Here is a 27359-nt window from a genome sequence, read left to right on the forward strand (position 1 = left end):
GAGACGGATAGAGACAGGGGAGAGAAGGAGTTTCACTGGATGCGCAGCTGAGTCAAAACTGGTGGAGCAGTAAGGAAATTATGGTCTGTCTCGTCGGCGTCGCAATCGTTACAAACGGAGCATAAGTTCGGAATGTTCCAAGAATGGGGGTGGAAATCGACCGTGCCCTTTCAGAGGAACCATCCTGGCCATCGCCTGGAGAGATTTATGGAAATCACGGGAAACCTAAAGCAGGAAGACTGTGCGTCGTTCTGAATGCGAGACCAGTGTGCTAACCACTGCGCCACGTGGTGAAGTAACAGAGGGAATATGAACATATAGAAAGGTCAGTTCAGGGATGTCTGTCCGATGCTTTTTTAGTGTGTGTGGAAAAGATTATAGGAGAGTCCAGAGATGGAATGGGCGGAGTGCGTATAGGAGGCAAAAGTAATGGAAATGAAAGACCAAAAGCATAGTACGGAAAGGGAAAAGAGAGATGGTCAAAATCACGACAGATGGACAAGTAGTACTAGGGAAATACTATAACGGAGGACCTAAAACGTGACACAGATATAAGATCGAGAATATCATGGTTGAATTCAACAAAAAGAGCAAATTACTATGCCGACAACTGACGAAACAGTACGCCAAATACTATTTAGGAAGCAAAGTTTTATATAGTGCAGAGACGTGGACATTGAGAAAAGATGAATGAATGTTGGAGGTATTGCAATAAGTAAAAAGAAAGAAAAATTGTCGTAAGAAAAAGAATGAAAAATTGGCTACGATACATGCTGAGACGCCGGTGCTTACTCTAGCAGCCAATTTAAGGGAATGAGAGGAAGAGGAAGAAATATCAACTGTGTGGAAGGCGACTATGTGTGAAACTTAAGAGGGGGATGTGGTGAGATACCATACCTAGACTTGACGCAAAGCAGAACAGCTACTGATGATCATTATTTCTTTATTCATCCGACCATTGTATAACATAATACATATAAGTTGTGTGTTCATTGTTAACGTGTCACAGTACTGCTAAAATATAGACAAATACATATTGCAGTATCGAATCTCACGGGAATATCTGAGTGTACTCTTGACGAGACAGACTGGGGAACTGACATAGTCTGCAGATGCATACCGAAATGAGAGAACCGTTTCGAAAATTTAAGACTCGAAGTTCCTGCAAGACTCACACTGAAAAACAAGGAACTAGAAAAACTAGTACGCAAGTCTTCAGGTATAGGGATAAACATAATGTTTTGAGTTTATTTTCGTGAAAACTATTTCTCCTTTCTTCTTTTCTTCGATTTAGTGTTATTCATTCACTGAATTTTATTCAGTTATTAACAGTAGGAAGCTTCTGCTTATTTCAAAAGTTTTGAGATATTCGTTTTTTATAGAGTTTAAACAATAAAAAAACACATAATACGACTTTTCCCACAACCATAACTGTGCAATAATATATTCTGTTTTTTTCGTTGTTATTGCAGTTCGATGAGTCATGGGTAATGCGGATCCTGTACGTGAGGTCGCTTACTGGAAGTAGTGCCTCTTAGACGGAGGGACCAGAAGAATCTGCACTCTATCTCATCTGTAGAAAGGCACAACGATGAGCTTGAAACTTGAAGAACTGGCAGGACAACACAACATGGAGACGTAGACGTGGCTGAGAGAGAACACAATTTGAAATTTACGTTCAAAGAACAAACAGTTTCATATCACGAGAAAAAACGGTGAAGTTGTGAGGGTGCTCGTTTTCCGAGGAAGAAAGTGTTTAAGAAAAAACAGAAGGCACTCTCCCTTTTTTTCCTTGTGTCTTTCTTTAGCATCGGCGAAAGATCAGCGTGGTTATTAATGGATTTGGCGTGGTTAATCTAAGGTGTGGCCGGATGTTCTTTTAGTTGCCACCGAAAAACAGAAAGCTTCGGCCGAGCAACAGATGATGATGCTCAATAACCACACATGAACAGAGTAGCCGACAAGAAGAGTACCATGTACCCGCATTTCGGCTAAAGGGATCGGCAAACCGTCGGACACTGAAGCATCACGGGTCTGCATAAGCACAAGGCGCTGCCTCCCCGGACTGCTTCGATCGCAAGGATGATGACGTTTGGTTTGTGGGGCGCTCAGCTGCGCGGTTATCAGCGCCCGTACAAATTCCCAACCTTTGCTCAGTCCAATTTCGCCACTTTCATGAATGATGATGAAATGATGAGGACAACACAAACACTCAATCATCTCGAGGCAGGTGAAAATCCCTGACCCCGCCGGGAATCGAACCCGGGACCCCGTGCTCGGGAAGCGAGAAGGCGACCGTGAGACCACGAGCTCGATCGCAAGGAAGATAGACTGCAGAACAAGAGCCATCAGAGGTGCTTCGCATCAGGGACCTATTTCCTACGCTGTGTCACGTGTGCAGAACTGGATCTGCACGAATTCCTCCGCGTCCCGGTTATATAAGGCGGCTCAAGCCAACATGCCGGCAGTTGGCTCCAGCGGAGCTCTGGGCCAATTCATGTGCTGGCTTTTAGCAGTCCATCAGTCAGAGCCAAGTCGGAAGCCACCGTAGGGGGTCTTAGGACTTCCCTGCGATATCCCGAGACGTACCTGTCGGCCAGCTCTCGTCGTTATGGATTGTCAGTGGCATAGTCTTCGCGTCCCACTACGTTTATTCACTTTATGTTCCGGGCATATACCTGTTTGTGTCTGAGAAGTTGTATTATTTTTTTATTAAATCTCTCTACTGTGGTCGTAATAAGTCCTTGTTCTTGTTTATTTCTTATCAAGCATCTCCCCGTGGGAGATATAGGAAATATGAAAATAGCAGCCCGTCAACGGAAAGAAGAAGTAAGTAAAATAAAGCTCGTGACAGGGCTATAGGCCTGGCTGTAAGAGGAGTACGCTCTCTCTCTTCCACGGCACGAGGATGAAGAGGATAGCGGGACCATCGACCTGGTCCCTTACCCCCCGAACAGATCCCCAATACTCATCTGATAGCATGCTGAGTAGATCGGGAACCGTCTTCGGGGAACTGGAACTAGGGAGAACCCATCCCCTCACTGGGACTGAATCCGACACATCCAGGCCGGAGTCGAGTGCTCTATGAGCTAGACCACCACGGCCACGAAGAGGCGATGGCTTAAATACAAAGACCTCACAAACTTCTTTCGATTCATCTTCACAAAACAATGGACCTAAATGGAAATAGCACGGGATACAGCATTTCATCGCATAGGAACACAGAATACATTTGACAAAGAAGAGTGGACATTGCATTCTAATCACTAAAGTAGAAAAAATGGAGCCCGGTGTTCTATAAGGAACACTGTTAGCCTCAAAGAGCAACCACATACTCACAACCGAATTCAGGAAATCAATAAAATAAAGCTGTACAGCGCCTTGCTACTCACATATGTTCCACAGCAATCCGCGGACCCTGTATTTTGCCAACGATGGTTCCGTTTTTGGTGTTCTTCACCCAGCCACCGATCCCCAACTGCACGCACATGTCGCGGCAGTATTTGGTGAAGTAGACACCTGCACACACAAACAAGCCATATCATCAGCAGCCGCTCCACTTGCCTTGATGTTCTAATAGCTTATCTTTAGTTGTACAAGCACAGCTTTCACATACGTAGGGTGGCCAGAAACAGTCTGAAAACCTTGTAAGGGTGTTGTAGTATAGGCTGAGCTGAGAAATAATTGTTAAAAAAATTGGATACGTTGCACCGTTTTCGAGTTAATTAGTATTGAAGTTAGCCAATAAGGTCGTTGCACTTGCAAATTCAAGCGACCGCCAGAGACGGTGTCGCGAAATGTGTTTTTGGTTTGGTTTCCTAAAACCGAATAAGTGGGCGATGTATAAATTGGACATAGGATGGTAGTAATGACTGAACCCGAGCCAAAGGCTGAGCAGTCTCGTGAGCTATCACCTACTCTGTAAGAAAAAGAAATTGTATCTGACAGACGATTTGAATTTGCGCGCGCAACGACATGATTGGCAAACTATAAAGCTATTTCACTCCGAAACAGAGCAACGTATCGAATTTTTTTCTAAATAATTATTTCTCAACGCAAACTACCCTGCAACACATTTAAAGGCGTTTCAGACTGTTTCTGACCATCTTGTACATAAATGTTCAGCCTGCATATGTTTCTGCTCACAAAACTCGAGAAGTAGTCTGTCGATTGACTTGAAATTTCGACATAATGTTGCATTCGACCACAAGTTTGTTTTTATATAGCTATTTTTAAGACGTATAATATATATGTAATATATATAAAAAAACATTCTTTCCTTAAATGTTGTTAAAAGAAATCTAGAAAAATTCTTGTCCTATTTATTTCAAATTTTAAACGATAGTCTATTACACATTCAGACAGACAAACATTATACATATATTTTTAATCGACGCTGTACAGGTTTTCTGTTAAAACAGACTGCGAGAAAGAAAATGCTATGCTGTGAATGTGCGCGATTTTGTTCCCCTTCTTCAAGTTCAAATGGCTCTGAGCACTATGGGACTTAACATCTGAGGTCATCAGTCCCCTAGAACTTAGAACTACTCAAACCTAACAAACCTAAGAACATCACACACATCCATGCCCGAGGCAGGATTCGAACCTGCGACCGTAGCAGTCACGTGGTTCCAGACTGAAGCGCCTAGAACCGCACGGCCACACCGGCCGGCTTGTTCCCCTTCTGAAAGGAAATTTAACTACCGTAGCGGTGCGTTTAAACCATTATCCAAATTGTTTCTTCCACGTATATTATTTCTCATTGTACATGTTTTAAGCATTAATTGTATATACAACCATCTGCTGTTTTTCTACCTCAGAGACGGTATTCACAGAAAACATGAAAGTTGTATTTCTATCTTATCAGCTTATGATTGGAATACTACTATGAAATCTGAATTTTCAATAATAATAAAGCAAGTCTCAAGAGGAGGCGGACAGAGGGGTGGAAGGAAATAGACATAGAAAGCGGAAACGAGGAGATGGACAAGAGAGGGGGTAGGAGAAGGTGGACAGAGAGAGGAAGGAGGGCAGGGACAGGGGAAGCAGGAGAGAGACAGCGGCAGGGGATTAGGTCGTATATCAAGTTCCCAATGACATTATAAACCTGTGCTTTCTCTTTTACTTCTTTTCCATCTAACCAGACTGCGCCACAATAACGCGTGCCCGAGTACAACTTGTTTGATACATATTTAAAAGCGATTTCATATGTGAGGATAGCATTTTTTGTTAGTAAGTATGTCTGCGTGGCAGATCTTACTATAACTCTCGTGATTTCAGTCGTTGTAGGAAATTATTCAGAAGTGCCTCCGCAACATATTAAAAAAGAATCTGACGTTAACTGTTAATTTTATGTACCGTACGAGAGTTGTCCAGAAAGTAAGATCCGACGGTCGCGAAATGGACACCATGGTGAAAACCCGATGAAGCTTTGCACAGAGTGTTGGGTAGTGTCTCTAGTATGACCGTCGATCGCATCAAGACACACTTTTCAGTTGTGAGCGAGTGAAGATGCCTAAAAAACGATGTCTGCTGCCAAGTAGGAGGGCCCACTGAGAGGCTTCGTCTTAACGAATGCAGCCCACCTAACACAACTGCCACGCACTTCCTTCTTGATGGTAATTCTCAGCCGCACTCTGCAGGGTCAGTGAAAATGCTGCTGCAGCCTTTTCGATGGGAAGAGTTCGGTCACCCACAACACAGCCCTAATTGGCTCGTCCTGAGTATCATCTCTTCCCATGAAACGCTGGATACGAAGACAACACTCGGGCGCAGGCTACACGCTACAGACCAGCGTAGAGAATTACCGGAAAGCACAGACGGCTGCCTTCTATGACGATGGTAATGGAAATTTGGTATAACGCTCCGACAAATGTCTAAGTCGGAGCGTCGACTATGTAGAGAAGTATCTGGAAAATGTAGCTAACTCTTGCAGATAAAATGTTTATGATTTTCACTGTGGTTTCAATTTAGTGACCGACCGGAACTTACTTTCTGGACAACCCTCGTATTTGTAAACGAATTGTTGAATATGGGTAATCCATCTTCCTGTAACGTTAAAACTGTGCACCTGTACGGCACCAAGATCCGAATCCTTCCTTATCCCAGCCAATGCTCTTGCCGAATCAGCTACCCAGAGAGCACTTATGTCCAGTCTTCACAGCTCCAATTCTACCAGTCACTGAATAAGTAATGTGCCACATTTTTTCTTAGCCAGTTTCAGTTGAAAAAAATGGGGAATTTGTTGTGAGATATCGAAGAATATTCCCGCTTCAGATCCTATACTGTCCGCCCCCGGTAGCTGAGTGGTCGCAGTTCGGCGCTAGCGGCCGTGCGAAGCGGAGGTCCGATACTTCCGCCTGTGCGGCGCGTGCGAGTGTTTGTTTACTTGTGGACTTAGTCTGCGCGCGAGCTAGTAACAACGATCATGGCGAACAAGTACAGGAAAACTACATTACGGTTCAATTTCTGCAAAGACTACGAACGACCAAAGGCTTTAGCAGTGGAACGATTCATTCGAGAGGACGTCAAGATACCGCCAAACGATATTGTTGGAATTCACCTGTCCATCGTTAGTCCCACGGTGTATGTTAAGATGGTAAATGACGCGGCGTGTGAGAGAATTCTCCAGGCGACAAAAGCAGGTCTCCGATTTTGCCATAGTGACGGGAATGTCGGCACGGTCACTGTAGAACATGCTGGTCTGGGTGTACGGACAATACGTGTGTTTGAGCTGCCATTTGAGCTCCCGGCTGACGAAGTTATCGAGGCTTTTAAGCCATACGGCACGGTACATGGTCACACAGCAGAACGCTGGACACAATTTGCCACGTACCCTGTTCTTAACGGAGTGCGACAGATCACTATTGATCTTCAGAAACATGTACCGTCCTATCTGACAATTGGTGGTTGTCGGGCGGTGGTGATTTACGATGGTCAACCACGTACATGTTCTGGCTGTGGCCAGGAGGGACACCTCAGGTCGAACTGTATGCAACGGCGGATTACGCAACTGCCTTCAGGTGTGCGGGAGCCGTCGCCAGCGATGACAGTACTACCGATCACCTATGCCAAGGCCCTCACTGCGTCCGCTGATGACCGAAAGGACACAGCCCCGGTGGAAGATCAAGATGGCACTCTCCGAAACCTTGTAGCAGACGTCGGGATGACAGAGGATGCTGCTCCATCGAGCTTACACTCTACGGCGACAACATCAGATGAGACCGAACTCCCACCAAGCACACTGATAGTAAACGAAGCAGTTCCAGCCACTACGGATGCTGTTCCGTCTGGAACGCACTCTGAGACGACAGCATCAGTTTCGACCAAACTCCCGCCGAGTACAACGATGGGACTCGAAACACATCCTGTTCCTACGGATGCTTTTCTGTCGGGCAGCCGTGATTCCTTACAATCTGAGGACACGGAAGGAAGATCACGCAAACAACGTTCCCCGAAAAGGAGGAAACGGCGTCGTCGCACGACATCTCCTAGGGATGACTCCCCTTGCCCCGACGACGATGTGCCTGTGGACCAAGACGACACAACAGCCTCTATGAAACAGGATGAGGCAATGGAAACTGTTCGATCAGACCCGCAGCGGTCTGTCACATTGCCGGTACCGGGACGTGGTGATGCTGAAGAGGAAGCACAACCAGTTGGCGCTCCAGACGCAGATGATGTGGCAATGGACACGAATATATCGCTGCCTGCAAAGATGTGGTATGACGATATTGAGGAGGCGCCGGACGTCATACAGAGGCAGCCGGCACTCACGAAGACAGCCTAATAATTGCTGAAGGTGAAAGGAGAGAGGCGAGAGAACGTCTTCTAACTCAGCCCCCAGCGCCGATGCAAGGAGATGTTTTTGCGCGTCGACAGAGTGGGATTCAACGCCATGCGAACCGTATTGCGACATTAAATATAAATGACGTGCGTTCACCGGCCAAAATACACCTACTGAAGGAAACGATTTGGGCATCTGATGTGGATATTGCTTTGCTGCAGGAAGTCCACATAGCTGCACTCCCATACATCGCAGGCTACCAATCCTATTCGTCACATGGAGATCACAATGGGAGTGGGGTGGCAGTTTACGTGCGAGATGGCTTCCCAGTGGAAAACGTGTGTTACCTTCCGTCGGCCAAGGGAATGGCTTTCACGACGTTTGGGACACGCATCATCAATCTTTATGCACCGTCGGGAAACAATCGGCGGCGGGAAAGGGCACGATTTTATGCAGAAGACATTGCCCCACTTTTCCATGGACGTTATGAATGTGTAATAATTGGTGGAGATTTCAACTGTGTTCTCAGTCAGAAAGACCAATGGCCGCAAGCAAACATCAGCCAGGAGTTGCGAATCGTTGTCAACGGCCTTGTACTTAGTGACACGTGGGAATTACGACATGGAGATGCACCGGGATACACCTATGTGACCAGTCATTCGGCGAGCAGGTTAGATCGCATTTATATCTCGCGGGCTCATGCAAATGATGTCCAGGACGCGGAACGCTGGCCATTGGCATTTTCAGATCACAGCGCTTACATCTGTACGGTGCTTCTTCTCCGTAGAGAGGTGTGGAACAGTAAGGCCCCGTGGAAATTAAACATTCAACATCTACATGATCCTGAATGCCGTCACCGGATCCTTGAGACATGGACGATGTGCGAGCGAAGGGTTGGAAGGTATGCGACGAAGCTTGATTGGTGGCTGACTTGTGCTAAACCGGCGCTTCGCCGTACGTTCATCTCATATAGCAGGGAGATGGCAGAATGGCGCCGCCGTACGACCGACTTTTATTTTGCAGCACTGCGCGACCTGGACGATGGTCCACCGGGACAGGACGTCTGGATCGAACGCAAAAGGATAAAAGCTAAACTAGTGGCTTTAGCTCGGCAACATCTTCAGGGAACCATGGTGCGCGCCAGATGTCACGATACGATAATGCACGAGATTCCTTCCATGCACCACGTCGTGAATGAACGAAAACACCGACGACGCGTTTTGGTACAGGAATTAATTACCCGCGAAGACCGAAGAGTGACGCGTCAAGCGGACATTGTCTCTGCATTCGTCGACCATTACCAACACATCTATCGGGAAGAAGCAGCCCCTGTCGATGACCTCGACCGTATAGCCACGTACGTCTCCCGTACACTGACGGTGGAAGCCGCGGGAACCTTACTGGAAGCCATTAGCTGTGAGGAAGTACATGATGCGATCGCAAAGGGTGCGTTGAATCGGTCCCCAGGCATTGATGGACTTCCTGCTGAATTTTATCGAGAATTTCGCAACGAAATGGCACCGCGATGGACGGAAATGTACAACGAGATGTTAAATTCCGATGCGCCTATTCCACCGGCTTTTATGGAAGGCCTCTTGGTGCCAGTACATAAACCGAAGCCAGGAATTACGGTCACACATTATCGCCCCATCACCCTGCTTAATGCCGACTATAAGATCTTTGCACGGTTGCTAGCGTCCCGATGTCGTATGTTAATTCGTAGCGTTCTCTCTCCAGAACAGACGACACCGGGTGGATCGGTGAATGTGCAAACAGCTACTGCCGAATGCCGTGATGTGATAGCGCTAGCGGAGGAGTGCCGGCTTAAAGCGGCGATGGTGGCGGTTGATTTTGACAGTGCTTTTGATAAGGTGCGCCACAACTATCTGTACGCTGTACTGGAACAAATGGGATTTCCAGACCGTTTTACTGGTCTCATTAGAAGGATTTATGGGGGCGCACAATCCTTGGTACAGGTTAATGGGCGTATAGCAGGGCCCATTCAAATTCGACGATCCATTCGCCAGGGCTGCCCTCTTTCGATGCTGCTGTTCGCGATAGCGTTGGAACCATTAATTAGGAGGCTAACAAATTCTCTTTCTGGGATGGAACTGCGGGGCTACACCTTCAAATGTCGTGCCTATGCGGATGACCTCCTGCTGCTCGTTCGTTCTGAGGAAGAGGTGAAGACGGTCCTTGACCTGTTGTTGGACCACAGTGTGACGGCGGGTAGTGCAGTGAACATGAACAAATCGGCAGCAATGCCGGTTGGAAGGGGCCTTACGCCGGAAGAAATCAGTCCGTTTCCTTATGTGCAACGATTCCGCTATCTCGGCATAGACTTTACCTCATCTGTAAAACATACTGCGGCAGTTAACTACCGACGTATTTTACAGACAACACGTACCATGGTCCGACAACATCTCCTACGGCGCCTTGATCCTTTGCAGCGAGTCGAATATCTGAACACATATGTGGTTTCTCGAATGGTGCATATTTCGCAGATCCTGCCCCTACCACTCACGCTCGGACGTCGACTTCAATCGGCACTAGGCTATTTTGTGATGATTGGATCGCCCCTCAAGGTGCGATACGCAACGCTCACGCTCCCTACGGACAAGGGGGGACTCGGACTTACAAATGTTCACTGCCGAGCGACGGCGCTCCTTCTAGCTACGATGTACAAGCAATGGCGTAGCGGGCGTGATTCCCTTACATCCCGCCTACTGGATCTCCTAATTCCAGCGTCCCTCACACCTCCGGTGGCGGTGGGCAACATTACGTCACATTTTGCGCATGTATCAACATTTATTGTGGAACTTAGTTATATCAGAGACAAGCTTCCGCGCACGAGACTACCATGCGCGAAGGATTTTTATGTTTGGCTGCTACGACGGATAAGTCGTAATGTCATTGAACTCAAACACCCCAAGTTACATTGGCCGAAGATTTGGAGACATGTGCACCAAAAATTCCTTCCTACCTTCGTTCGGGCACTGTGGTTCTCTGTCACCTGTGGAAAGTTCAACACCAACCAACGACTCCATGCAATTGGACTAGTGGACACTCCACTATGCCCGAAATGTCGCCAAGTGGATGACGACCATCACCGCTTAACTTGTATCGCGGTGGAGGAGGTATGGCTCCTAGGAAGACAGATGGTGGCTTGCTACCTCCGTGTGACCCCGCAACATATTACACCTGCTTCCTTCTTACATCCAGAGAGGGACTACTTTCCGGCGACTAAATCACACTCGATCATCTGGGTCAAAGGTTGGACGATCGCGTAACTCTATGGGGATGCTGCCAAGTCGCGACTCGACTTTTGGTATTTCTTGCAGCAAGCCCACAATGAGGTTCATAGATGGTCTCACTATCGGAAAACCTTTGCCAATTATCTTCAGGCAGTCTTCCTCGACCCCCCACGCAGTTGGGAGGTGCCGGGTGCAGTCGGTGTGCACATTTGACAGCTGATAATGAACCTCACGTTTCTCTCACCGCTCCATATATAATGCACAAACTATATCATGAAATGATCTACATGTTCCTTTTAACAGAGTGATCTTTATGAAAAATAAATAAATAAATACATAAAAATAACATCCCTGTATCCCTGTTCCTTTACATTTGTGATTTGTTTTACAATGATTTTTTTGTTTTTGCAGAGGATGCATTTCATTTAGTGTTTGTAAAAAAAATTAATTTCTTATATATAAAAAAAAAGTGGTCAGCGTGACATTAAAAAAAAAAGTGACAAGCGAGCTAGACTCTCGTCCAGGTGACCCTGGTTCGCGACCCATCTATGCTACTTTTGTTTCCTTTTTTTCAAAAAAAAAAAAAAAAAAAAAAAAAAAAAGTGGTTAGCGCGGCAGAATGTCAATCGTAAGGGCCCGGGTTCGATTCCGGGCTGGGTTGTAGATTTTCTCCGCTCAGGGACTGGGTGTTGTGTTGTCCTAATCATCATCTTTTCATCCCCATCGACGCGCAAGTCGCCGAAGTGGCGTCAAATCGAAAGACTTGCACGCGGCGAACGGTCTACCCGATGGGAGGTCCTAGTCGCACGACATTTATTTTACCTCCTATAGTTTCATGAAGTTCCGATAGCTGACGACGCTATGCGTAGCCTTCAAAATCGCGTTTGTAACGGAGGTACATTCTAAGCAGAGAGCTGAGATACTTTTGGTGGAAAACCAGAGCATCGCAGATATTCATGGCCGCTTACAGAAAGTCTATAGAAACCAGGTAGTGAGGAAAAGCACGATGAGTCGCACAAGGTGGCGCAAACCGCGTGTCAACCGTACGCACACAGCTCTGACTCCTGGAACGTGCGGACAGTCTCATTCGAGGTAATCGATGTATTACAATCAAAAGCTCGCTGATCGACTGGATTTCATTTGTCCACCACTTGGGATACTCATAGGAGTGTGACCGATGGGTCCCTCGACGCCTAACAGAAGACCATAAAGAGCAACAAAGGATGGTCTGTGCGGAATAGCTTGCGCGTTACGAGGCTGATCGGTTTTTGTCGAACAGCGTCACAGGCGATGAAACATGGGTTCATCACTTCTAACCGAAAACAATCAGACCATCCATGAAGTGGCGCTTCCTCCGAAGAGCTCAAATTCGCTACGTCAGCTGGTAAAGTCATGGCGACGGTCTTCTAGGACTCTGAAGGGTTTATTCTGTTTCGTGTCCTCCCTCATAGTGCAACGATCAACTCTTGAAGTGTACTGTGCTACCCTCACGAAACAGAAGCAACGACTTCAGCATGGCCGGCCCGTGTGGCCAAGCGGTTCTAGGCGCTTCAGTCTGGAACCGCGCGACCGCTACGGTCGCAGGTTCGAATCCTGGCTCAGGCATGGATGTGTGTGATGTCCTTAGGTTAGTTAGGTTTAAGTAGTTCTAAGTTCTAGGGGACTGATGACCTCAGATGTTAAGTCCCATAATGCTCAGAGCCATTTGAACCATTTTTGAACTTCAGCATGTTTGTCTCCACAAAAATGCAAGCAAACTTCTCTACGATAATGCAAGGCATGACACAAGTCTGTGAGCCTGAGAGGAGCTCGTAAAACTTGCTCGGACTGTTCATCCTCATCCACCGTACAGCCCGGATCTCGCACCTTCCAGCCTCCATCTGTTTGGCCCAATGTCGGATGCACTCCGCGGGAAGCAGTACATCTGCATCTATATCTACATTTATACTCCGCAAGCCACCCAACGGTGTGTGGCGGAGGGCACTTAACGTGCCACTGTCACTACCTCCCTTTCCTGTTCCAGTCGCGTATTGTTCGCGGGAAGAACGGTTGCCGGAAAGCCTCCGTGCGCGCTCGAATCTCTCTAATTTTACATTCGTGATCTCCTCGGGGGATATAAGTAGGGGGAAGGATACCTCATCCAGAAACGCACCCTCTCGAAACCTGGACAGCAAGCTACACCGCGATGCAGAGCGCCTCTCTTGCAGAGTCTGCCACTTGAGTTTGCTAAACATCTCCGTAACGCTATCACGCTTACCAAATAACCCTGTGACGAAACGCGCCGCTCTTCTTTGGATGATGGGGAGGTTATCGATGCAGCAAGACGTGGATCCGACGTCAACCATCAGACTGATACTATCTGGGAATACAGGCCCTCCCAGGGAGTTGGCGTAAGGCCAACGCGCAGGACGTAGATTATGTTGAAAATTGGGTTTTGTAGCCAAACGACTGGGGAATAATTTGGTGTTTTGGAATCCTGAATACAACAATCCCGCTTACAGAAAACTATGTGTTGCACTACTCGTTAAATGTTCCTCGTACTTTAGAAACTGTACAGAAGCTCCTCTGTGATGGAGTAGCATGCCTAGGAAGAAAGGATTACCAATGCGGTTAAGGTGTTGTCTACGTCGGGCAAGCGTCTGAGTCCCAGACGCTGCCCGCCTCAGAGCACAGTTTTAATCTGTCAGGAAGTTTGACAAATGCTGACAAGCCTCTGCAGAGTGAAAGATCCATTCTACAGCCGAGGGGTCACCCAGTTTGGTTGAGGAGCCGTGACTGACGTTAGTGGAGTAATGTGAGGTCACGCGTGTGGAGAAACCTAAGTGTCTGCTGGCAGCGGCCCAAAAATGTGGCGGTTACGTATCGAGACGGGCCGGGCTGGGCCGGGCCGTGAAACGTGTGCGCCAACCGCGGGGGTGGGAGGGGTAGGAGCACAGCACGTGTCCCTGGCTGTGGCGTCGCTTGGAGGCCGGCCAGAGGAGTGGGCGGCGGGGCGGCGCCGCACGCGGTTCACAGCTATGTGCAGGGCAGGAATGTCGAGAAGCTGCGTCGAGCTTCCTGCCGCTATATCCTCAGGAATATCTGTGCGGGGCGGAATAGAACCCCAGCTGTGCCTGCTATCGTACCGTAAACATGACTGACAGAGCTACGTTTTGGACACCCATGCTCTCGTCTACGCTACAGTCAGCAGTACCCAACTGGAGACCTGCACTTTCACAGCTGAATGCAGCAACCTAGATTAAAAGTTAACCGTGGTAAAGTTGATATTTAACCCTGTTCAAGGCAAAATTCTGGTGCACCGACCTCAATCAAAGTGAAACATGACAGCTGACCGAGGTTAATTTTGACCGTAGCTCACGCCTGGTTTTCACAAGATGACCAGGGTCTAATAAGCGTACGGTATTAAGATGGCGGCGCGTTTCGATATAGTGAGACCGACTGAAGGTATCATAGACCGTACCCTGTACTTAAGATGAACCCAGAGAGTTTGTTAATTTATGAATTAAACTTAACACCAGAAGAATTAAAATGTGCCTACACATGTGACCAAATCGCCAGTTTTTCTCTAACAAGGGAAACATGACAATCGTCTTTTTAGTATTTTTTTGTATTTATGGCATGTGAACTTCAAAACTCGAATATACCTCTCCCAAAGCAGTTCGATGCAAGCCTCAAAAATTCTCGAGAACAACTTACGAAGTTTCCAAGCATGTTTAATACACCATAATTTTGTCGAGAGCCACAATGGCTGTGTGATGCGGTGCCTACTCATTGGGTGCGCAGCTTGGGTTCGATTCCGGGTGGATTCAATTATTTTAAAGAAAGCTGCATGTTCTAGGAGCATTTGCATGAAGCGTAAAACACAAGAAGATAGAAAGAAAAACCAGTTTTCGGTTTTCTAAATTGCCCAATCTTGGTTAACAATCTTTTATAAAAGACCATTAATTAACAATTTTTGTTTGCAATGCAAACTGGGTTTTTGTGTACAGTATATATTTAGAAATAAGAAGACGCGCTTTAGATGTAGCCCTGATAACTAGCATACATTTGGCGAATTTTATACTTAAATAATACAAGCATTCAAACTGAAAGGAAAATCGAAAAAAATAATGCCCGAAACGAGACACTGTACATTTTTTCTTTTATACTACAGCCGTCATTTCTTCCATTTTCGAGAACCCGTCCATCCGCTCCGACCCGTTCGTAAAACACAGGATGTTTGATAAGTCACTCCCTATTTTTAAACAGTTATAATTTTTATTTATGAACCAATCTTCCTATAACTACTTCTGTTAGAAATAGTACTCCTTGAGGTTGTGTGTAACATCATTTTTTTCTTTTGTTTCAGTTCGGAATAGTGACCTATGTTGACTGTGGGAGAAAGGGCCAAAATAGCAGTTTTTTATGATAGCTGGAGATCTGTAGTGAGGGCACAACGATGGGGGTAGGGTGAACCAGGGATCCATGCAACTCTGGATGCAAAACCAGTTAAAACTGTCATTCCAAATTACTAACAACAGGGAGTGTCGTCGATGCAAGAATATCAGGAAGACCATCAACTTCGAGGACACCAGAGAATGTTGACAGAGTTTGTGAAATGTTTACAAGGAGCCCTAAAAAAATCACTGCGTCATGTATCTCGTGAAAGTGGTCTTTCACATTACCCACTTCCAACGATTCTTAAGAAAGATCTCACTTTTATGCCATGGAAGCCACATTGTATGCAGCAATTGTTTCCTGATGACAGTGACAGAAGAATTGATTTTGGAGAAATTTTCTTCGGTTGGAATGATGATTGTCATGAACTTTTTGAGAACATTCTGTGGACTGATGAGCCAATTTTCCACATTGGAGGATCTGTAAACAGGCAGAATTACAATTACTGGGCAGCCGAAAACCCACACGAACGAGTTGAAAAACCACAGGGGCATCCGAAGGTGAGAGTATGATGCTGTATCACGTCATCCGAAGTTGCTGGTCCTTTCTTTCTGCGGAACACAATGAATGGCGCAAGACATCTGGAAATTGCTGCAAGATCATGTTTGACCAGTAATTTCACAATGGAACAACCCACAGCTTCGCTTCATGCAGAACGGAGCACTTGCACATTTTGCAGATGATGTCCACGAATGGCTGCGTGATCATTTTCCAGGTAGTTGGAGTGGCAGACGTGCTGCATATAAATGGCCTACCTTCAGCCCTGATTTAATGCCTAGCGATGTTTTTCTCTGCTGGTGGGCTACGTAGGAGGTTTACAAGAGAAAAGAATGCAACGTGAATGAATTAGAAGCAGTAATACCTGATGTGTTAGCCAACATTCCACCTAACATGTTTCAGGCAGCAACATCGTACGTACCAGTTCGTTTAAAAAAATGCGTAGAGAATCCTGGAGCTTACGTGGAGGTTTAAAATGATATTAAACATAACCTCAACGAATGCTATCTCTAACAAAACTAGTTCTAAGAAAATTGGTTCATAAATAAAGAAATTATAACTGTTTAAATATATAGAGTGACTTATCAGACAGCCTGTACATCCATCCTGCACTTCGAAAAATCTGGGATGCCTCGCAACGTGCTGTTCAGAAGATATCTCCGTCTAATAGGCGCTGCTCATGCATGGTTGTTTAGATCTTTGGGCGGGTTTAGTGACATCTCTGAACAGTCAAAGGGACTGTGTCTGTGATACAATATCCACAATCAAGGTCTATCTTCAGGAGTTTGGGATCCGGGGTGATGCAAAACTTTTTTTGATGTGTGTATATGATTTTAAACAAAATTTGTATATTATTTTATTCATGGCTGTAGTTTTCAGCAACTTTCCTATATATTACAGAATAAAATTCCTTCGTCAGATGCAATAATATGTACATTTTTGGACATATCATTGCACTGATACCTGGTAAAATAACTACTAAGCTTCTGAAGCTGACAAATTAAGTTGCCGAAACCGATAAAGCGAAATAAAAATGTACTTACAACTGAGGACCGAACTTTATTCAGAAAAATTTGTTTACATAACAATTTGCTGTTTTGTTTTATTACTCGCAGTGGGTTTTAACAGAAAGCAGACTAGCTGCATTTATGACAAATGTGCCGCTATGAATACAAGAAAGACGTATAGAAATATTTCGCACATCGTCAAATTTGTACACGGAGGCCGAAACTGTAACTAATTTCTTCCAGCGTAAATCGGTTCCGCATTAACGCATTAGCGTACCTACTACACTATATGATCAATAGTATCCGGACACCGGGCTGAAAATGACTTAGAAGTTCGTGGCGCCCTCCATCGGTAACGCTGGAATTCAATATGGTGTTGGCCCGCCCTTAGCCTTGATGACAGCTTCCACTCTCGCAGGCATACGTTCAGTCAAGTGCTGCGAGGTTTCTTGAGGAATGGCAGCCTGTTCTTCACGGAGAGCTGCACTGAGGAGAAGTACCGACGTCGGTCGGTGAGGTCCGGCACGAAGTCGGCGTTCCAAAACATTCCAAAGGTATTCCATAGGATTCAGGTCAGGACTCTGTGCAGGCCAGTTCATTACCAATCCGCTACAGGCCGTGCATTATGAACAGGTGCTCGATCGTGTAGAAAGATGCAATCGCCATCCCCAAATTGCTCTTCAACAGTGGGAAGCAAGAAGGTGCTTAAAACATCAATGTAGCCCTATGATGTGATGGTGCCATGCAAAACAACAAGGAGTGGAAACCCCCTCCATGAAAAAAACGATCACACCATAACACCACCGCCTCCGAATTTTACTATTGGCACTACACACGCTGGCAGATGACGTTCACTGGGCATTCGCCACACCCACATCCAGCCATCGGATCGCCACATTGTGTACCGCGATTCGTCACTCCACACAACGTTTTTCCCCTAGTCAATCGTTCAGTGTTTACGCTCCTTACACCAAGCGAGGCGTAGTTTGGCAATTACCGGCGTGATGTGTGGCTTATGAGCAGCCGCTCGATCATTAAAACCAAGTTTTCTACCTCCCGCCTAACTGTCATAGTGCTTGCAGTGGATACTGATGCAGTTTGGAATTCCTGTGTGATGGTCTGGATAGATGTGTGCCTATTACACATCACGACCCACTTCACCTGTCGGCAGTGTCTGTCAGTCAACAGACGAGGTCGGTCTCTACGATTTGCGCTATACGTGTCCCTTTACGTTTCCACTGCACTGTCACATCGGAAACAGTGGACCTAGGGATGTTTAGGAGTGTGGAAATCCTCGTACAGACGTATGACACAAGTGGCACCCAGTCACCTGACTACTTTCGAGGTCCGTGAGTTCCGCGGAGCGCCCCATTCTGCTCTCTCACGATGTCTATTGACTACTGAGGTCGCTGATATGGTGTACCTGGCAGTAGGCGGCAGCACAATGCACCTAATATGAAAAACGTTTGTTTTTGGGGGTGTCCGGATATTTTTGATCAGATAGTGTATGTTTCGTTGCCATTCGACAATAACAGCTCAAACTGGATGTCCGCGAGTAACCGCGCTTTAATTATAACCACCCGGTAACTTAACATATGGTACGTATGTTACAGTAATTTGCAGATTCCAGATTTATTTAGAAAGCTGGATTGTGCTGAACTGTGTAGAATACTTCGGGAGAGAGAAAGGTCGCTTTTTGTACGAGGTTTTACTAGAATGCCTTTGAGACGCGCGCTGTTATTGTGTAAGGGGAGCAGCTGTGCTGGCGTGCTGTTATCGCAGTCCCCTCCCCCCCCCCTTCCCCACCCTTTCTTCGACGTCAGAACATCCGCCTGCCAGACGGTGCCGACGTCAGAGCTACGGCGTCTTCTTGAAGGGGGCCGTTTTGGCTGTTCGCAAGACGAGCAGCCAGGCCGTTATATTCCACAATGAATGGGCGCCTTCTTCACCACCAGAAGCGCTCCGCTGTCTCTCTAACGAGACTTTTACTTCCACCATGTGTCGGCAGCTGTCTCCATTCTATAAACAAGAGCCGCTGCTGACATCTGTCGTCCCACCTCAAGAAACCAAAATTAAAGCTTTGGCGAGCATACCACACTGATATATGGAACAGCTGTCCGCTAACCAAGCGAAACAGAAATCTAGTACACATGAACGCGCGTCCTTTATGCAAATATATTTTTGAAATTTCACGCCAAATGGTACGCTTGCTACTACTCGGTACCCATTATATATTGCACCGTTCTTCTTTCCCATACTGAGCTGATATATCATTGCGGCAGGGCATGAAGCAGTTTGGTTTGTGAATTTAATTTTTTTGCAGGGGGAGGGGAAATTTGCCACCCAACCCCTCACCTTCTCACCTTTCCTGTCCACCAGCTGGGTATGCTCACGTCAAACTACACATTAACTGGATAATCAGTTACGCTTCAAATAATAACTAGCACATTCAGGTAGCAGTTGGCTGCACACTTCGGTCAAATCATCGACTTCACTCACTTACGCAAACGCTCAAACATGTAGTAGGCCTATATATAATATTTCTCATTGGACATGTTAACGTAAAAATAAAAGTACAGTGCCTCCAATCTTCTGGTTCCGACCAAGGGTTTTAAGAGGTTTCACTTCGCAGTGAGGCAAATGCTGAAGCTGAAAATCCTCCCACGAAAATTCCTGATTGGTAGCCCTTTTCCTCCACTATTACCTCGCTGGTATTCGGCTGAAAAACTAAAAACACTGCCTGACAAGAAACGTGAAGCACCCAGAGGACGTGGTGGGACGTAAACGTAAATTTTTGCACGCACACGACATCGGCTGGTATGTAAATGGATAAAGCTGCAATTCTCTGTGACATGTAGAACAGCCACCAGAGGGCATTAGAATTGTTTGTGTTTAGTGTTGTCATCAAGCGTAGCAGAACATACCGCTGCGTTTTATGCAACCCACAACGCCTTCAAGTACCACGCACAAGATTTTCATACTCTCGCGCTCACCACATGCAAACAGTAATCCTATGGGAAAGAACGACAGAACTTTTTTTCTAGGACGTTTAAGGTACTTTTCATCTGAGGCTGTGAACTGTCAAGAGAACCAGTGTGTATAAAATCCTCTGGCCACGTTACGAGTGCTGCTTAGGTAAAATCAGATTTCTTAAGATGGAACGACAGGGTGATGGACACCCGCCAGGGTAGCCGACAGCGCTAATGCGCTGCTTCTGGACTCGGGTAGGCGCGCTGGCCCCAGATCGAATCCGCCCGGCGGATTAACGACGGTGGCCAGTGTGCCAGCCAGCCTGGATGTGGTTTTTAGGCGGTTTTCCACATCCTACTAGGTGAATACCGGGCTGGTCCCCACGTCCCGCCTCAGTTACACGACCCCTAGACATTTGAAACACATTCACACTATTTCACGATTTACACTAGACACAGACAGCTGGGGTACACTAATTCCGTCCAGGGGGGGGGGGGGGGGGGGGGGGGTATGGGATGGCGGCAGGAAGGGTATCCAGCCACCCCTTAAAACTTAACCATGCCAAATCCGTACTTACCCCTGCCGACCCTGCGCACAATGCAGGATAAAGGCAGTAGCAAAAGAAAGAAAGAATGACAGGGTGATGGACGAAAATATTGATCAAATTCAGGATTTTTTTTTCTCCATACTGGAATGTAGTAGACAAATGGGGTTTGCTGCAATGAATACAGCATATATTTCAGTTTTTGTTGTTTTTTAAAATTGAAACATATGAATATCTTCCCTGTGTAATTGGGATTTTTCCGAGGCATCTCTGACAGGAGATAGATCGACGGTTGTCGCTGAAACCCTGGTTGTGGTTATCTGAAACATGAAATTAACATAGGGGTATGCAAAAAAAATTTATTTTGCAAAATTATAGATATCTGAAGAAATGAGCATTTCTTGGACCCCTCTTTTTTGGCCGAAAAAAAATACTAAATATCAACATAAAAAAAATCGACTACGTTGAACTGAAGAGAATTTGGTTTGCTTCAAGGGAGACCAAATCATTAAAATCGGATGAAAATTGTACCGTGGGCGACGACAACCATGCCGAAACACATGGTATTGAGAAAAACGCGTTTACATTTTCACAAGTATAAAAAAAAGGGATAAAGCTTGGAACATAGGATATCATCGATACCTGGTCCATAATAGCAATCGCCCCGGCTATTGGATGGCCTCTTTCTGCTACTTTGATCTGATAAGCCCTCATTTTCGGTCCTCAGAGCCCTTTTCGTCACTGAGCGCATAGCCGCTGGCGTCTCTGTCTTCACAGAATCAGCGCATTTCTTCGCCAATTTTGATTTGAAAGGCATTTGAGACGTGCATTAACGCAGTATGGCCTACGTTGAACAAACATGCGGCCAAATTTGAAAGAATGTTATTTTTGGAGCGTATCTCGAATGAGGCTATTGAAACTTTCGTTCACATTTTGAATAAAACCGCCTAAACAATGCTCCAGGAAATCAGGTTTACTCAGATCGGTATAAATAGGAGTGATGGAATCGATAACGACTTGTGGCAACTGGTTCTCTAACGGCAGAGGCCTGGCGTGCACGCTCCGATTAAAACGCTTGCAGAATCGTTACTTTTTGGAGTTCGCGCATAATATTTTGGGGAATACTTCTTCAATTATTTACATTCGAATTCCGTAATAAAAAAATGTCGAGTTTTTTCGACGGTCACTCTGTCGTTCCCCCTTAAGAAAGTGAAAGATGTTATCGGAGAAGACTGTGTTAGAAATGAAGATATTGGGAATGAATTAGATATTTATAACATTAATGGAAAGACTGATCAAAATAAAACATTATTTAGGAAACAGGAGACAGATCCAAGACACCACCATCCAAGATTAAGATCAAGAAAGAGTTTCCTCCGTTCAACAGAGCCACTTTTAACGTCACCTGCAAATTGTCGAATACAGCTTTGGCGTAACTCACCATCAGAGAGGTACTGGAACAACCCTAAAGAAGAGCTTGCTAAAGGACGTCACCTCCCATATAAAACATGGAAGGTCCTCAACAGGCTGAGAACTGGTGTATCCTGATGCAAGGTCAATTTGAAGAAATGGGGCTTCTCTCCAGGAGATGAACTAATCGATTGTGGCGAACAGCAAGATCATCAACACCTGCTCAACTGTAGAAACCTCCCAGCCCCATGCCCGATGGACGATCTGGTTATCGCCAATGATACAGCAGTTCAAACGGCGGAATTTTGGATGTTATATGGAATTTAATCATGTACCTATACTTTTTGTAAATTGATGTCATATGGAATTTAAACGTGTATTTATACTGTTTGTAAATTGCTGTCAATCAGCTGTATGTGTATATTATGTTCTGGACACGAGTAAATAAATAAAAACCATCACTACAAATAATGAGTGTACCACCCAGAGGAAGTAGGGATGTAGGAAGGTCCAAACTGAAGAAGGAGAAGAGGATTTAATGTACTTAAATTTTGCTGTGGGGTATGTTTCCGCTAGAGGCCGTAATTGTCGAATGATTGAAGTAAAACGTACAAAAGTGACCTTCAGATGCGTTTTTCTCGAATAACTCGAAAACCTTGGCCTCCAGCGGAAATGTATCCCAGTAAAAGATGTAGCTACATTAAATTTCCTACAAAAAGGCCCTGTTAATTTTTTTTTGTAGGACTAATAGTTTGCACATAGCGAGTGAAACAATTTTAAAATCTTGCGAGTGGTATTTAAAGGTGTTTCAGGCTGCATAAATCCCAGTGGTAGTGGCAGATGAACCACCCCGTGTAAGAGGCGTGAACAGAATCGAAAGTTGAGTGATCACTGTGAAGACACGAAGCCGCCGTGTACTCATCCCGACCGAACGAGATGGCACAGTGTTTATGTGATGTCATTAGTCATACGACCACACCGCCGCCTGAGAGATCGATCAGCGATTCTCTCGATAAACAAACAGAAGAACGGCTGTGCTAGCCAAAGAGTACGCAGCCATTCGCAGTACTTGTGCTCGCAGCGAGGCGACGCTGGGCCACTTCATGTGTAGCAGGAGTGTAGTGCAGTTGTGCCAGTCTGCAGTTCGTAGCCAGCGCCGATGTTAGTCAGTCGTGGTCTGCAGCTCAGTCATTGCTGCCATCAAGTCTTAGTAGCCCAGTTCCAAGTTAGTCTTCAAATTCACCGGATTCGACATTCAAAATTACGAGAGATTAATTCGTCACTGCAATATTTGTGACTTGTAAATTATGTCGTTCTACAGACGCTTAGTCTAGTCGCGTCTACTGTAATTGTCAACCAACAGATCATGGACTACAACAAAGTAATAAATACTTTCTCATTTTGTACTCCTGCTAATTAATTGTGTTTTCCTGTTGTAGCTACCAAACAGTCCTGGCATAGCAGAACCCACGTTTCCACCTCATTGGCTATCTCATATTTGCTACCTCATGTTGATGGTCTCGGTTATGGTGGAAGATCGAGAGCCATCAGTTTAGCACACTGGACTCACATTCGGGAGGACGACAGTTAAAACCCGCGTCCGCCCATCCTGATTTAGGTTTCCCGTGATTTCCCTAAATTGCTTCAGGCAAATGCCGGGATGAGCCCTATGAAAGGGCACGGCCGATTTCCTTCACCATTATTCCCTAATCCGAGCTTGCGCTCCGTCTCTAATGACCTCGTTGCCGACAGGGCGTTCAACACTAATCTCCTCCTCCTCCTCATCCCGATTTTGGAGTGTACGGGAACGTGAGAGCAGGCGTATTCGTCGTCATGGTTGCGGTCGACCACGTCTGCACCAGGCTCATCGAACCGCTTCAAATCTGCGCCTGCCATCTGAAAACGAGCATGCATTCTACGTCATCCTGTACCACTGATCATACTAACAGCAGCCATATTGGGGAATTACCGTCCCAGGCGTAGGCTGCCTTTAATACTGACACACAAACTGCTACATTTGTATTGGCATCGTACCCGAGAGGCATGGAGTGCTGATGAATGCAAATGCAACGCGTGTAGCGATGAACCTCAGTCTTCCTCTTCCCCAGAAGACCGTCGTCGGCGAGACTGGCGGTGAACTATGGAGACGTTCCATTCTTGCAATGTTTTACAGAGACACAGCGGCTTCTGTAGTCATGGTGTGGGGAGCCATCGGGTATGACTCCAGGCCACGGCTGATGGTGGCAGAGGATATCTGACGGGTTGTGACGGATATTATACGTCCTCGCGTGTTAGGTCTCAAGTAGGAGTATTGTATGCCATTTTTCAACAGTACAGTGCTCGTCCACATAAAGCACATGTGTGTATAAACTGTTAGCGTGATGTCGAGGTACTCCTGTAGCCAGCGAGACCCCGATATCTGTTCCCAACAGAACTTCGGCGCGAGCTATGATCCTGTCCCAGTATTCATGATACCACGGATCAGTTACAATGGTTGTGGTCCCGCTTGCCTCAGACGAGGACACAAAGGCTTTATGATACCCTTCCCAGCCGGCTCAGTGCATGCATCCACACCATAAGGGGATCAACGTCACTCTGATACGCGGGTCATACTACCTAGTTCTTTGTAAATTTGACTCTGTTTTGCAGTCACCGGAATGACATCTGTGAGTCAAAGGGCGAGTTGTGGCGCCCTGGAAATATTCCAAACTCGGAGTTGGCGTGGCTGCACCGGGGCCTTTCGGCTGGCCGCGGCTCGTCCGCGACCACGTGGTGCCGAACGTTAGCCGGGGTCCAGCGGCCGCGTGGTTGGGAATTCCATGCTGACGCAGTGTCGGTGAAGGAGACGTGCAGGGAGTGCCAAAGGTAGCAGACTTTGTGAAACCTTAATGGCACACATTTCACAGTTCGTATAGAAATTAATAGTAGCCAGATGAATCATGATACCTCAAAAAGAAACGTGTACATTACCATTATTTGCACGACGATTCTGATGGTGTAATCAGATTTTCAATATCTTTATTAGTTTAAAATTTAGTATCTGACGATAAATTATAGCCTACAAGTAACACCCAGCAACGAATTTCCAAAATCCAAACGGCTCATCCGATTTCTTCGATCGACGTGTCTTTAGAAAGCTATTAGTCTAAACCTAAATTGGTGTAAATTACAGGTATTTATCTTGAATAGTACATGAGTTACTGGAGGTCAAACTGGCCGACTACTGTCGATCGCGTCAAGCCATAAACACTCCACAGTGACGAGAAAACGGTAGCAGCATGCTTATAAATATATTTATTCGTCTATGTCTTTGTTTATATCCGATATATACTATTGATGAAGAAATTGGTTAAATATTTACTGTGTTTTAGAAAGCACAAAGACATTAGGCTACTGGCCTACCTTTTGTTTCTATTCCTTTGATATACACTCCTGGAAATTGAAATAAGAACACCGTGAATTCATTGTCCCAGGAAGGGGAAACTTTATTGACACATTCCTGGGGTCAGATACATCACATGATCACACTGACAGAACCACAGGCACATAGACACAGGCAACAGAGCATGCACAATGTCGGCACTAGTACAGTGTATATCCACCTTTCGCAGCAATGCAGGCTGCTATTCTCCCATGGAGACGATCGTAGAGATGCTGGATGTAGTCCTGTGGAACGGCTTGCCATGCCATTTCCACCTGGCGCCTCAGTTGGACCAGTGTTCGTGCTGGACGTGCAGACCGCGTGAGACGACGCTTCATCCAGTCCCAAACATGCTCAATGGGGGACAGATCCGGAGATCTTGCTGGCCAGGGTAGTTGACTTACACCTTCTAGAGCACGTTGGGTGGCACGGGATACATGCGGACGTGCATTGTCCTGTTGGAACAGCAAGTTCCCTTGCCGGTCTAGGAATGGTAGAACGATGGGTTCGATGACGGTTTGGATGTACCGTGCACTATTCAGTGTCCCCTCGACGATCACCAGTGGTGTACGGCCAGTGTAGGAGATCGCTCCTCACACCATGATGCCGGGTGTTGGCCCTGTGTGCCTCGGTCGTATGCAGTCCTGATTGTGGCGCTCACCTGCACGGCGCCAAACACGCATACGACCATCATTGGCACCAAGGCAGAAGCGACTCTCATCGCTGAAGACGACACGTCTCCATTCGTCCCTCTATTCACGCCTGTCGCGACACCACTGGAGGCGGGCTGCACGATGTTGGGGCGTGTGCGGAAGACGGCCTAACGGTGTGCGGGACCGTAGCCCAGCTTCATGGAGACGGTTGCGAATGGTCCTCGCCGATACCCCAGGAGCAACAGTGTCCCTAATTTGCTGGGAAGTGGCGGTGCGGTCCCCTACGGCACTGCGTAGGATCCTACGGTCTTGGCGTGCATTCGTGCGTCGCTGCGGCCCGGTCCCAGGTCGACGGGCACGTGCACCTTCCGCCGACCACTGGCGACAACATCGATGTACTGTGGAGACCTCACGCCCCACGTGTTGAGCAATTCGGCGGTACGTCCACCCGGCCTCCCGCATGCCCACTATACGCCCTCGCTCAAAGTCCGTCAACTGCACATACGGTTCACGTCCACGCTGTCGCGGCATGCTACCAGTGTTAAAGACTGCGATGGAGCTCCGTATGCCACGGCAAACTGGCTGACACTGACGGCGGCAGTGCACAAATGCTGCGCAGCTAGCGCCATTCGACGGCCAACACCGCGGTTCCTGGTGTGTCCGCTGTGCCGTGCGTGTGATCATTGGTTGTACAGCCCTCTCGCAGTGTCCGGAGCAAGTATGGTGGGTCTGACACACCGGTGTCAATGTGTTCTTTTTTCCATTTCCAGGAGTGTATGTTTATCTGATTTGTTCATGTGTTTAATAATGTGTGTTAGAGCGTGTTTATGGTCCAGCAGTAGAAATATTTATTTAATTTCAAGTTGTTTGAATGTAAATCCAGCATTTCGTATGTGTTTCAATACGTTTGTGAGTATGCGTTGGCTTGGAGACATGGAGGGAGTACTCTAGCCAATCACAGCGCTCGTGAATGGGGAGACTGGATGGAAGTGGGCGAAGAGCATCGTTTCCGGAGAGGACATAAGGAGTCCTGAAGAGTGCAGGACACGACGGCGCGACGGACGCACGGTCGCGGGGAAAGACTTGGACACTGGAGCAGTTTGCGCGTGGTCGCGAGAGATAGAAATATTTCGGAGCGCCAACTTGTGCTCTTGTGTGATTTCCTTGGTTTCGGCAGTGAAGACGTAGTATGCTTTTAGAAGTGAATATCTCGTGAGCTATTTTGTTGTTCATAACTAATTACGTGAAGTAGGAATCTATTGCTTCCCTGTTATTCAACCTATATTTTATTTAATTGCTGGACCGTCGACACCAATAAGTGTTTTGCAGAAATATACCACATTCTCAAAAGTACTTCTACTATCGTACTCGTCATTTAA

The 27359-nt window shown here is 46.5% G+C and overlaps 1 protein-coding gene across 1 annotated transcript in view; it reads right to left on the minus strand.

Moving 5' to 3' along the window:
• Positions 1 to 27359, minus strand: part of LOC126416661 (acylphosphatase-2) — a 156342-nt gene that overhangs the window by 90560 nt on the left and 38423 nt on the right. Inside the window, exon 2 of the mRNA XM_050084459.1 lies at positions 3393 to 3519. Coding sequence (XP_049940416.1) covers positions 3393 to 3519 — 127 coding nt within the window. The remainder of the gene's footprint in view (positions 1 to 3392; positions 3520 to 27359) is intronic.

This window comes from Schistocerca serialis, chromosome 8, assembly GCF_023864345.2.
Source record: "Schistocerca serialis cubense isolate TAMUIC-IGC-003099 chromosome 8, iqSchSeri2.2, whole genome shotgun sequence".
NCBI lineage: Eukaryota > Metazoa > Arthropoda > Insecta > Orthoptera > Acrididae > Schistocerca > Schistocerca serialis.